The sequence below is a fragment of the Lissotriton helveticus genome, chromosome 4_1, assembly GCF_964261635.1.
Source record: "Lissotriton helveticus chromosome 4_1, aLisHel1.1, whole genome shotgun sequence".
In the NCBI taxonomy this organism is placed as follows: Eukaryota; Metazoa; Chordata; class Amphibia; order Caudata; family Salamandridae; genus Lissotriton; species Lissotriton helveticus.
In genome coordinates, this window is record NC_136063.1 from 1,504,008,879 (window position 1) to 1,504,023,052 (window position 14,174).

At 42.4% G+C, this 14,174-nt stretch overlaps 1 protein-coding gene across 1 annotated transcript in view; it reads left to right on the forward strand.

Annotated features, from left to right (window-relative positions):
- The window catches only part of ABCA13 (ATP binding cassette subfamily A member 13), a 2,470,580-nt gene that overhangs the window by 100,453 nt on the left and 2,355,953 nt on the right, over positions 1-14,174 (forward strand). Inside the window, exons 4-5 of the mRNA XM_078686273.1 lie at positions 2,298-2,434; positions 12,230-12,363. Coding sequence (XP_078542399.1) covers positions 2,298-2,434; positions 12,230-12,363 — 271 coding nt within the window. The remainder of the gene's footprint in view (positions 1-2,297; positions 2,435-12,229; positions 12,364-14,174) is intronic.

The following is a 14,174-nucleotide window of genomic DNA, read 5'->3' on the forward strand; positions in this document are numbered from 1 at the left end:
TCACTTGGCCACTGGATTCAAGATAGCCTGGCTGATGAGGATTATGAATCCGAAACCGGTCCCAGGATGCTTGTTTCCAGTCCATGGAAGACATGGCTTGGCAGTTCGGGCTGGACTGTTCCCATGAGGCACAGGGTCAGACTGCTTTGCATATAGCCATGTCTGAAATGGGGTGGCTGAGTGGGCTAAAGAATGGTGATGGATTAAACCCAGATCAGTTGACTGGGGGTGAGTGTTTGATTTGCTCAAACGCTCCGTCCATCATCCCCTTTTGTATCACTTTGTTCGCCCTAAGTGTGGCAGGGTATGCTCAGACGTGAGTCCCTTGCTCACTTGGCCACTGGATTCAAGATAGCCTGGCTGATGAGGATTATGAATCCGAAACTGGTCCCAGGATGCTTGTTTCCGGTCCATGGAAGACATGGCTTGGCAGTTCGGGCTGAACTGTTCCCATGAGGCACAGGGTCAGACTGATTTGCATATAGCCATGTCTGAAATGGGGTGGCTGAGTGGGCTAAAGAATGGTGATGGATTAAACCCAGATCAGTTGACTGGGGGTGAGTGTTTGATTTGCTCAAACGCTCCGCCCATCATCCCCTTTTGTATCACTTTGTTCGCCCTAAGTGTGGCAGGGTATGCTCAGACGTGAGTCACTTGCTCACTTGGCCACTGGATTCAAGATAGCCTGGCTGATGAGGATTATGAATCCGACACCGGTCCCAGGATGCTTGTTTCCGGTCCATGGAAGACATGGCTTGGCAGTTCGGGCTGGACTGTTCCCATGAGGCACAGGGTCAGACTGATTTGCATATAGCCATGTCTGAAATGGGGTGGCTGAGTGGGCTAAAGAATGGTGATGGATTAAACCCAGATCAGTTGACTGGGGGTGAGTGTTTGATTTGCTCAAACGCTCCGCCCATCATCCCCTTTTGTATCACTTTGTTCGCCCTAAGTGTGGCAGGGTATGCTCAGACGTGAGTCACTTGCTCACTTGGCCACTGGATTCAAGATAGCCTGGCTGATGAGGATTATGAATCCGACACCGGTCCCAGGATGCTTGTTTCCGGTCCATGGAAGACATGGCTTGGCAGTTCGGGCTGGACTGTTCCCATGAGGCACAGGGTCAGACTGATTTGCATATAGCCATGTCTGAAATGGGGTGGCTGAGTGGGCTAAAGAATGGTGATGGATTAAACCCAGATCAGTTGACTGGGGGTGAGTGTTTGATTTGCTCAAACGCTCCGTCCATCATCCCCCTTTGTATCGCTTTATATAGGACGTTCTCAGCATCATCGTAAACTTTTTTGTGGGATCAACATTTGTCCTGGATTTTGCTGGACACATTTTATGAATGGGGCGACATTTCTTGTTAATTAGATTTTAAAAAAACTCATTAGGGAGTAGGTAGCAGGATTGATGCCTCGTGTCAAGGTAACGAAGGATAAAACTTGTATTCCAGTTGTAAAAGTATAATTTTTAATAGTGTCATTCTTAAAAAAAAACAAGTAAGTCACGTGCTGATAATGTTTAATCGAATCATAGTCCAGTCTGTTAACTGGATGATCAGAAATGCATTTCCTGAGATTTTGCTTTTGGGGAGCACGTATGGTATGCTGGTTTTCTAAGGAATCTGTTGGGAAGAAAACTGTGATCACCCTGGTCACATAGAATTCAATCTGAAAGTTTATTTCATATTGACACAGATGAATATGTTTGAAAAAAGAAAACCCATGATCTCAGATATCACAACTTCCATTGCCACACTTAGCTGTAGCACATCGCAAGGCATACCTTGCCAGCGGGCAATCCTTTTAGTTCCTTTGTTTGTGCTTTCATAATGGCGTTGAAGTAGCCTACATTTTTGTTATGGGCACAGGTTTCTTCTTGGTAAGTCTTTGAAGTAACGCATACTCAGAAATTGGTCGAACGTGGTTAATTACAGCAAATATCATTTGAATTCAAACGGATGCTGTAGATTGTAGCTTACTGAAATAAAACATTATCTAATACTTTTTGGGGAGAAATCTAGAACTTTTGGAATTCACAGTAATTTAATTCTAAAAATACGGTTTTCTTTAACCAAAAGGTTGTATTTTTCATGTAGCAAGTGGGTAATTAAACAATTGGCTATTCTAAATACTGCAAAAGTTCTTTCAAACCATGCCCAAATATTGAATGATCAGCTTCATGATGCTCTTATAATGTCAAAGAAACCTCATAGATGGAAACTGTTAAATACATCCACTGTCCTCATTTTTATGCAGCCGAATTTATCTCCTTCTGTGTTTCTTCTTAAGTTCCTTAACAGCTGTAAACATCTTGAATGTTTTGCCTGACGACACAGTGAAAGACGACTTCTACAGAAAGATGGATGAAGGACTGAACATCACCATTACATTGCTGAATTTCTTACACGACTGGAGATCGAAACAAGGTACCTAGGCTGAGGAGTGGTTTCAACTATAATATTACTGTGCGTGTGTTGGCTATTTAAGCAAGTATGTAAGTTAGTGGGCATATGTAAGGGTTGTATGTTAGCATGTATACAGAAATATTGTATGACATAAATACAGTATTATAAGTATTGATTACAAAACTATTGCTCGTTTATTAACTCCAGTGGGGCAATATTGTTTTCTAAACGCTGTATAGGACATGACACTATTGTCAGATGGTTGTCCGACAATGACATTCGATACCCCAGCATTGAAATTGGACAACAGTTTTCCATTTCCTTGGTGGAGTCCATCATCAATATATCACATTAGCAAGCAAGGAGGAGAGACCTCGTAGCTAAGTCATCACAGGACAAGGCCATATGCACTTTCCCAGGCTCTTCAGAGGTTTAGTCCTCTTTTCTCTTCTACATGAATGAGCCATCGATTTTGAGGATGGATATGCTAACGAGTGACTGATATTGAAGCCTATTTGGATGTCTTCTCTTTGTCATTGATTTCAGTTGGTTATTAGATGGATGTTTAAATAATTGAGTACATAAACAAGAGATGACTGTTGATGAAATATTTAGATGAAAGGAAGAGCAACCCTATGTGAAGTTTATTGTAAGATTAAAATCCAAAATCAGTGACCTTGATCAAGGCGGAATAAGTAATAAGGATGCCCGATTTGAAAAAGGTTTAATTTAATTTATTACATATTATTCTGGGTCCTAACATGAACTGACTTTGGCCAGAAACTGTTCATCCCAATCAAGTTCATATCATATTGCTAGAAGCAAAGTGATATCTGGATTTTTTGCCCCTGATATTACCCTTATCTATGAGGAGGATTCGGACATCAAAGGCTTCAGACCTCGAAGGCTTCAGAGGTCTATATCTACTATGCTCATAGCATGTTTCTCCAATAGGCAGCCAATTCATCCCATCTTCATTCAGACACCTACCTTATCATTCTTCAATCCTCACACCAACAATAATCTGTCAAGTTTGATGTACGAAACATTGATGTGGGCAGTCCAACAAATTGTTTTCAAAATTAGTGCCCACATATTAATACCTATTCATCAGTATGACAGACAGGCTCTGAGGATTTATTTTTTCTTTTAGCAACATGACCGTATTTGTAAATATGGGCATTATACGGTTTGTGACATTTTTACTATGCTAGGTGGCTTAGAAAAAAAAGAACCATTAGCTGTAATTAGGAAATTATTTGATTCCAAGTTTTTCTTACTTCCTAATCAAAGCCCTTGTATAAGAATTAGGGCCAGATTATGATGTCAGTCAGAATTGCCTCCGACCAATTTCATCGCAGATTGGGAACCGACCTACCTCTGGTCGGCGGTGACCACATCATTACGATGCAACCACACATGGTGCCGTCGCATACTCCCATTTCCCTATGGGAATTTGTGCAAATCCCTGCACCGTGTGGCAGGCATGGTAGGTGCCCCCTTGACCCCCAACGGGAGGCCGCAGGGAGAAGGTGGCCCTGCCAGGAGCCCCAAAGTCACTTTCTGAAAGGCTTTCCATGTCGGAAAGCCTGGCATGGAAAGTCTGTTGGAAACCGATATCATAATCCGATGGCAGAAACTCCCTCCTATAGAGATTATGTGCCGGTTCCGACTGGTCGACGGGCTCCTTGAGCCCGTCGGAATCCAGCTGGAATGACCGGCCAGTTTCACTTTCGACCACCTACATTGTAACTATGTGGTCGGAAGTGAAAACATAGATGTTGGTCGGAAAGCATCAGACTGCTGTTCGGAGCCTTTCCGACTGACATCGAAATTGGCCCCATAGTGTTAAAACACAATTCTAGCATGTGCATTGGCTAATCCAACAAGAATAAATTTGGTGCCTTCAAGGTTACTTTATATTTTCACATTCACAATAACATTCCCAGCCACAAACCTATTACTTTTCACACACCTGTGTGGTAAACCGTAACACCTTAATCATATCTCTGCTACGCTGCTCCTCCCTTTTGAACTGTTGAAAACTCTCCTACTCTGTTTTTACACACTGTAATGACAACATTTGTGCATCCAACATCCATCACGTTTTTCAAAATAGATGTCAATAACATTCACCCATTCACTGATCCTTTAGACCAGGGCACCACACTAAGTAATTTTCAAATTTTTGGCCGCCTTTCATACTTTTTACACATCTGAACTTGTTTGCTATCCTAAGAACTGCTCTGATCTGTATGAGGATTCATGACACATTGTCTCTTTTCAAAATTATATCTCAGATTCCTTCTGCCTAAAATGTGCTGTAACTTAGCTAGTTCGCTTCCTTTCTTTATAGCATGTTCTTGCCCTCAACAGCTTTGGTCAGATAATTTTGGAAAAACTTTATTGAAACAGTTGCCATGCAGCGATACTCCTGAAATCACCACTAGCATTTAAAATGAACCATTAAGAAGTGTGATTCTGATCTTTGGCACCCAATGGCTATATAACATTGAGCCTCTGTATTCTAATACCATGATTGCTGCACTGAAACTTTCAGAGTGATGAGTAGCAAAGGGGATAACTGTGGTAGCAGTATGTCTTTATTCAAGCAAATCTCAAGTCTCAAAAATTGTTTGGTTATCTCAAATGCCTTCATATAGGTTTACTTAATCTATTTGTGGGGAAATCATGATTGAAAATTCCTAATGGAAAGGTCCATATCTGGCCTTAGAGAATTATGTACTAGCAAACTACAGGACATGCAGAAGTTGCTTTCTAATGGACTATGATGTTTCGCTGGTGCCCGAAATGTAGTAACATTGGTTTATTTTATCTGAGAATTATTACAAAGATCTTCCCTTTGATCAATTTCTGCTGCAAGGATCTGGCAGGTTTTGTCCTTATGATGTTGAGAGTGGATTTAACAAATGGTGCATTTGCAGGAATACCTGACAATCTGCTCCAATCCTTGGATTATGTGCATATTGCAGCTATGTGGCACTTGCTGCGTTCAAGGAAATTGGAGGATATTTAAAAGGCATTTTGCATAAGGCCTTGACAGTGCATGTAGTCGTGCATTCAAAATGACCATTCTTCTTGAGAGAAAAGTGCAAATGTTATTTAACCCGAGCACTTAGCTTGGCCATCTTGTGAAGCAACCATTTCTACGATAAAGTCAGGACTGCATTTAGAGCCTATTCAGTACAGGCCACTGTGGCCTGGAACTCGCTCCCATTTGAACCACCCTCTCCAGAGACTCATTTAGGGTACAAGACAAAAATTAAAGGCTCTTTTAACCATGATAAACTGAATTGCTGTACCACACTGAGCAACAATGAACAAGTTTGGCTGGTCAATGCTTATTTTAGCACCAAGATAGCTCTTTGTTTGGCAACAATGCACTAAAAAAATATAGATAATTCCTCCCTTAACTCTATAGGAGCTTCGTAAATAAACCTCCCCAGTGCTGCGCTGTCCATTATCCAGTGCTGAACTGGACGTCCAGCGGTCGCACGCAGCACTGGGGAGGTAGTGCCCGTGACGACCGTTGGCTGACGGCAGCACTTAAGGGGTTAATTTGTTGCCCAACCAAAGTAGGTTATAGTTTAATGCACTAAGCCTCTACGGATCAGAATCTTGTTTTCTTATCTTGTCCTTGCTTGCTTCCTGCATCTTTTCACCGACGATCATTTTTAGGTCGAGCCTAGCTGCAACGCGCATGCACTGCTTGCTCTGTGATACTGCTGTAGTAGAGTATGGGAGATAAGCCGTACCCACTCTCCTCCCATATATTTCATTGGCTTGTGTCATAGTCTTTTGTAAATGCTGCCTTCGGGATTCGTTCATAGGCTTGTTAGTCCCTCCTTAGTACGGCCTTGTCTTCATTTGTACCCTCCCATGGTGACTGGCCCCTTTACTTCGGTTGTTTCACGGGACCTGTTATTTAGTCTGTAAGCACTATTTGCTTTATTGAGTTTCTCTTACTGCAGGCCGGACATGCGCTGCTTCAGCTGAAACCACTTGTGTTTTTTTAAGCAGCACGGCCGCCCCGTAACACGGGTGCCTGCTTTCAATCACTTTAACCCAGAATTATCTTGTGTCTGTTTCAACCCCCTCCCCCAAGTAAAATGGATTTAGAAATGATTAGCAAATTAAGTCATGTGACTTCCAGGTAGCACATAATCCTGTGCTAATGGGCTGAAGATGACAAGAGCACATCTGTGTTACATGTCATATGTAGTAACCCACCTGACCGTAGTTTTCAAAAGCCTATTTTATTAACATCACCACCAATACCATCACCACTAATACCACCACCATCAATACCACCACCTCCACCAATACCATCACCACCAATACCACCACCACCGCCACCAATACCATCACCATCAATACCACCACCTCTACCAATACCACCACCACAAATACCACCAATACTACCACCACCACCACCACCACCAATACCACCAACAATACCAATACCACCACCACTGCCAATACCACCACCTCCACCAATACCACCACCACCAATACCACCCCCAACACCACCACCAATACCACTACCACCACCACCACCAACACCACCAATGCCACCATCACCACCAATACCGCCACCACCACCAATGCCACCATCACCACCAATACCCCCACCACCACCAATACCACCATCACCACCAATACCAATATCACCACCCCCAATACCACCACCACCAATACCACCACAACCAATGCCTCCACCACCACTACCAACACCAATACCACCGCCCCCACGAATACCACCACCACCCCCACCAATACCACCACCAGTACCACCACCACCACCACCAATACCCCTACTCCTGGCACCAATACCACTACCACCACCAATACCACCAATACCAGTCCCAATACCCCCACCAATACCAATACCACTACCAACACAAATACCACCACCACCACCAAGACCACCATCACGATTACCACCACCACCAATGCCACCACCCCACCAATACCCCACCACCAGTACCACCATCACAACCAATACCACCACCAATACTGACACCACCAAAATCAATACCACCATCAATACCACCACCAACAATACCAGTACTGCCACCAACATTACCACCACCAATATCAGTACCACCACCAGTACCACTAATACCAATACCACCACCAATCCCAATACCACCACCACCAATAACAATACCCTCATCACCAATACCGCAACCACCAATACCACCACCTCCACCAATACCACCACCGCCAATACCATCGGTGGCACCACTACCACCAATACCATCACCACCAATACCAGCACAACCAATACCACCACCACCCATACCACCAATACCAAAACCACCACCACTAATACCAATACCACCACCACTGATACCAAAACCACCACCTCAGTGCCTCTCGCTCACTAGTATAGCAGGGGCACTTTACGAGGACAGAGCTGCAGCCAAGTCCATCCCTCCCTCCCTCCATGCCCGCCATAAAGCACAGCCCACCCTGCACCAGGAGGTGAAGCCAGGGCCCTACTACAGCTGGAGTGTTTTGTATTAGGCAAAAGATAGCAATGACATTAAGCAATGCCACTCTGCACACTCAAATCACAGAGAGGGCAAGAAATAGCCCCCACCTCCCGCTCTTCCTCCTGAGCCGCGACAGTGTAATCACAGAGCGAAAGGTGTTGGAGTGCTTTGTTAGTGTTTATAGCTCAGATCGTATGTAATTTTCACTTCACACTTTGTGTCTGTGCAATTTACAACATACACATCTTCTTCACTGCACTATTTATTACTTCTTTGAAGACTTCACAGGCCAGTCTCTTCCTCTGATATTTACAACCTAACAAGCGGTCGAGAAGGTCCTTTATTGCAATGCAATAGGTCCTGCATTTGCGAGAGTTTAAGCTATTAGTTTTGTAAGTTTCAATTCCTTTTATTTATGTTTTAAAACCCAAAACATAAATAAAAGGCACTGTCATTTACATTCCCAATAGCTCAAACTTGCGTGAATGCTAGACCTATTGCATTGCAAATGCATGTTTGTCAAAGGTCAGCCTGCTTTCAACAATGCTTGCACAAGCTTCTCTTCATGGAACTCCCTACCAGCTTTTTTTGCGTCCGGATTTAATTATACTAAACTTTATGAACTACTCAAAATTCCAATGTTTTCAATGCAACTCTTATGGACTAATGTAACTCTTGTGGCCCGTGAAGAGAAGTCTCTCTGTTGAGTGCCTAGAGGCAAAGCAATTTGCATCAGCGAGCTCTACAATGTCATTTAAAATATAAAATATCATAACCTATGATGAAGGGTGGACATATTTTTTGTTACGGAGACAAAATATTTGTAAATGAGACAAGGACCTGCTGTCCAATTAGTCAGACAGTTGTACTGGCTTCGAAGAGTTGTTGATATTTCCAATAGAGTCCTACTCAAATCACCATTTTGTTCCACCAGGGTGAAACTATGCTCCAGTGCTATTTAGATTAACCTGCTAATGAAGTTTCTGTGTTAGTACTGCATCTTGTAGGCAAGGGAGAAATAACAAAGTGTCCCAACCAATTTCCACAATCAGTGTCAAAGGTCGTTAGGGCTGCAATACTGCAATTATGTATTTAAAACCCAGTTAACACACAAAGGACCATTTGCAGAATATAAAACTATGAAATATCTGTTCCTGGAAAAGACATACAGTTGATACCAGTGAAGGAATTGGCAAATACATTCCTATTTTTGTTTCAGGGAGGGTCGCACTTTGCTCATACATGTTGTGTACCATAACACAAACAACCCAAGACCGATTTCACCCTTATTTGGTTCCAGTGGCACAGTGAGGACAGGATTCACGTCTGGCCATACCTTTCCCTCTTAGGGTCTTGGATTACTTGTGTTCTGGTTCAGGGAGGATATGGCCTGGCAGTTCAAGTTGGACTCTTCCTATTGAAGCAGGGTCTGGACTGATTTGCATTTGGCAGGGTGCAGACTTTAGTGGCATTGTGAACAAAATAATGATGGGTTGGGCTTCTACCCCAAACAGTGCAAGTAGTTAGGAATTTTACAACTTTAGGCCTCCAAATGCTGTTTGTTACATCATCAGTGCTGGGATGGACAACTGCTGAGGTTTAGTGGCATTAAGAGCTGTTTGCATAATACTGCCTTCCATATCTGAAATAAAAACATATTTTCCTGTTCAGATGGTTGGAGAAACCAAACTTTTCACTCAGGAAGCGCAAGTGTGTGGCGACAGAATTATAAATAGAGCATAAACTGGAAATATAAGTTCACCTGTGATCTAAGGTGGCTTGAACCAGGGCCATGTGATTTAAACCTTCTGCTCACCAATATTCAAATACAAGCATTACACAAATCTCAGGAAGATAATGGCGGCTTGGGATAACAACAGCCATTTTGTGTAAATCTTGAAATGGTCCTACTATGTTTCAGATTGTATTGAAATATGTTTTTCTTTCTTATACATGCCAAAGCTAGTATGAAGTTATATTGACTACATTAAGTGGAGAAAAAGGCAGTGCCAGCGCTTCTCTATGCGAATGATGCGGTACTTCTGGCATAGCCTAAAAGAAGTTATGTATGTCTTTTATGAAGGACCTGGGGCTGGAGCCAAATTATAAAAAAACTTTTATACTGATTTGTGCCGCCAAAAATACCAAATTGTACTGCTTGAATGTGGAGGGCAAGAGGCTGGAGAGGGTCAGTTCCTTCCTGTATTTAGGTTTGGAATTTGAGGAAGGCTGTACATGGAATACCTACATAAAATAGAATAATATAGCCTTATAGCCCGCCGTAGAGGGCTATACCAGCTATTAAAGGCCCTCTCCAGCGTTCGGCTCGGGCCTTTAACAAGGGAGAGGGACTTTAATAGCCGGTATAGCCCAGCTACGAAGGGCTATAAGGCTATTAGAACATTCTACCACTAGAGGGCAGAATGTTCTAACAAAAAAGAACAAAGCCTTATGGGAGCGTGAGGGGATTGGAATCCCATCAGGCTCCCTGAAGCCTTTGTTTACAGCCAGAGCTGTGGAAAAGAAACATTGGAATGTTGGAGCTCCAAGCTCATACCAGCCATTATAAGCCCCGAGCACTCCATTGTTTTCAATGGAGCTCCCAACATTCCAATGTTCTAATTTGCTATACGAGAGCAGTTGGAACCACCTTCTCCCTTGCAATGTCTATAGGTAAAAAAAACATTGCCCCTATTTTAGAGATCTATAATCGTAAATATGTACTGATCTTAACATATGGCATGGGTATTTGGGGATGTAGGGATGTGCATGCTATACAGACCGAAGAGAATAGATTTTGTCTCAGAGTTTTAGGAGTTCCCCCCTCATCACTACATTTTTCTCTCCATCTGGAGCTAGGTCTTGACTATGTACAGGATACTATAAACACAGCACCTTTAGCCACCTGGTGCTCTATTTGGGCTAACGAAGAAGCACAACTAAACCAGGCATTTATTAGAGACTGTTTAAGTTGTTCCCGAGGTCCTTCTATCCCTTGGCTACAATATATTAAATCTTACCTCATTGATCTCGGTTGTGTCTCGTTGTTTGAGCACGCGGTATCAATTAGCAAAGGAAACCGATAGAGGTTGTTGGATAGCTTCCAGAAACACAAAGAATCCTCCAGGGAACTGTTTGAAGTGTTCAAACCTTCTGTCAGCGATTATTGCATTATTCAAGATCCTCCTTTTATTGCCCTGCATCTTTTTTATGTAAATGATGTTCATGAAAGAAACCTAATGACGAGATTTAGGCTGGGGTCTTTTTGCTGGCTGATATGTTTCCCCTTGGGCCAGTATTCTTCTTAAACTATTACTACTTGCCCTTGCGATGAACATTCGAGCCAAACCATTTTACATTTTGTCTTTTTTTGCCAATTTTATCTTCCATTCACCAGTACATTTTTATTTACACCTTTACGAAGAAATACGTTTTCTAAGAGAAGGAACATCTTGTTTTATTATCAATGTTTTTTGACAGCCTTGGTATGTACTTTATTTGTATTGCTGCTTTAATACCTATTGTGGCTGCTAACTTTTCTCTTTTTTTACAAGATTGATTTTAATATTTTAACGTTATCGGCCTATATTTGCTGCTATATAATTCATCTACACTGCGACTTTATCTTTGATCAAATTATTGTTCTTGCCTGTACTGCGACTGCAATTTTCAAATGAGTATGGATTTTAACGTTACTGTTTGTTTTGTGTACTTTTTATGATCTGTCTTCAGAAGGTCGTAGAAAGACAAAGATGATGACCACATTAATGTAAACATTACCTTTTCCAATAACATTTAATTTTTCCTGCACAAAGAGACACAGCTCCAATCCGATGAGATTGACAGTGTGGTTCAGTGCTACCTCCTTCTTACAACGTGTGCCTGTAGGATAAACCGCTGTACAGCTGGTGCACTAATGTCATTTAATTTAATGAAAAACCCATTCGAAATAAAAATCATTTATAAATGATGCAATGAAATAAAGTGGACATTGCTGGAGGAAAGTGGAAAAGAAGCCCTGTGTCATTGTTATTGTCTGTGTTGATAGTTCGATTTATGTTAAATATACACACTCCTCTTTCGAAGAAGCATCTGAGTGTTTTTAAAAGTAGAGTGTGTTTGCCAACAATTGTGTATAGTCCACAAGCTCAGTAAGGTGAACTCATTTATATAGCTCCTTCCAACGCAGGTCATGGAGTAGTTTTTGGTGGTGCAGTTTCTCTACAATGTCAACTAGTTGATTACTGTTTTGCTCCCCATGCTGCTCTGTCGTTGACTGTTGTTTTTTTCTGAATAGATGTTTGGTACAATGTGTCTCTGCAAGATGTAATGTGGAATCCAGAGACTGTGATGGAAGAATTGCAGTCCAGGTTTGACCTCGGAAGCCAACAAGCAGAAGGGGTCCTGAACTTCACATCAGTGTTAAAAATGGTAAGCCTTTCATTACAAGTAGTATTTATGACAAGGACAACCCTATACGTCCATGGGACATGGGTAGGTCTATCTACCAATCTGCACAACAAGTCACATGGGACTCATTCAAGTATAGAGAGCTGATCCTTAGTTATGGGGGTTCTCTAATCTACTTAACCTCATTCAATTCCAACTTGATTGTGGAGCAACATTACTATAAAAAGTACTGTGCTAGACCAAGTAAGACTTTGCGTCACACATGTATTGTATTCATTCTGTTTCCCACATGTTATGTACATAGTCACTGTACAATCCCCAGTGGTTGTGTAATCTCCTAAACTCATGCACTCAAACCCCCTCCCAATTAGTTGACATCTACAATTAACAAGAAGGGATTGCAAATTCATTGGAACTTCCCTTTGTTTAGCTGTATTTAGAAGATTACACAACCATTGGAGATTGTGCAGTGTCTTTGTGTATTAAATGTTGTAAATATAATCACCATGTGAGCACTGCATCGTCTGCACTATATACTCACATTTGCACACCTTGTTTGTATAAGTATGAATACAATACATGTATGACGGAAATTCGCACTTTGTCCAGCACAGTACTTGTTATGGTGTCATCATGTTCATAAAAGCGGAAAAATATAATATCAGATATGCTTGGGATGATTACACCTTACAAACACATTTATTAGAACCTTATAAGGACTCACTGTTAACTTGGTGATAGTCAGTAAAACATTCCCAAGACAAGCTTCATTAACACATATAACTCATCAACTGCTCCGTCGCCCTTGTTGGCTCCCCGAATGCAGTGCTGCAGCTGGCACCCTTCCATGCCGGCTGTTCTCACACCCCAGACACAGGCTTGGGTGGGTGGTAGGAGAGCTAGGCGATATCTTTCTTGGTCTGCGTGGAGATGGGTCCCCCAAGGATACATAGTGAAAGAGCACAGCAATTCGTATTTCCCCTTCTATGGCTTCTGGGGAGTAGGAGAGCCAGTGGGAGCTACTAAAGTAGTGATAAGGGGGCAGTAGGAAAGTATTATGTACTAATGCTGGTTAGTGGTAGTGTGGCAAAGACCAGTCAGGCTTTACTAGCTGAACATGTGTTAAGCGTTTGAGAGTACCAACATGGACGACAAGTAATTGTCATGTCTTGAAAGAAACCCAACACAAATTAAGCAGATAAAGCAGACTTTTATTTAAATTTAGAAACTAAAACAAAGTCAACCCGATATGTATAACCGGAGTTAGGTATTTTAAAAGCAAAAATCACTACTGCAAAACTTTAGCATTGCTGTCAATGGTAAAAAGTCCTAGTAACTATTGGTCATTTGCAGGTTGAGTTGCATGGAACCCAGGGAGGGTTAAGGTGATCCGGGTCCCAGGACCAAGCCATGACAGTCAGTTCGCTTTTAGCTTGCTCTAGAAGCCAGGGTGCAGAGTTGTCCTGGCTGTCTGAGGTGCTGAAGCAGGAGCTGTGGGGTAGCTGGTTTTACTGCTTACACAGTGCTGGTGGGGAACCTGGTGCAAGAAGTCAACAATGAAGCCACTTCTGACATCAGATGAAGGTTTTGCAGAGTTCCCTCAAGATGCAGTGTGAAGTAAAGGGGGTGGTTTCCCGATTGGTGACCAACAAGCCTTGGCAGCGATAAGTTCAGCAGAAAGTTATTTCGAAGTCCAGAGGTCCCGGAAAAAATGGTAGCCACCTGAAACTTGCTGGAGGTTAGGACTATGTTTCCCAGAATGCACTGAACCATCTACTTTTGGGGGAGCCCTCAGCCGGACTGATGGCCAATGTATCTTTTGTTCCGGTGTG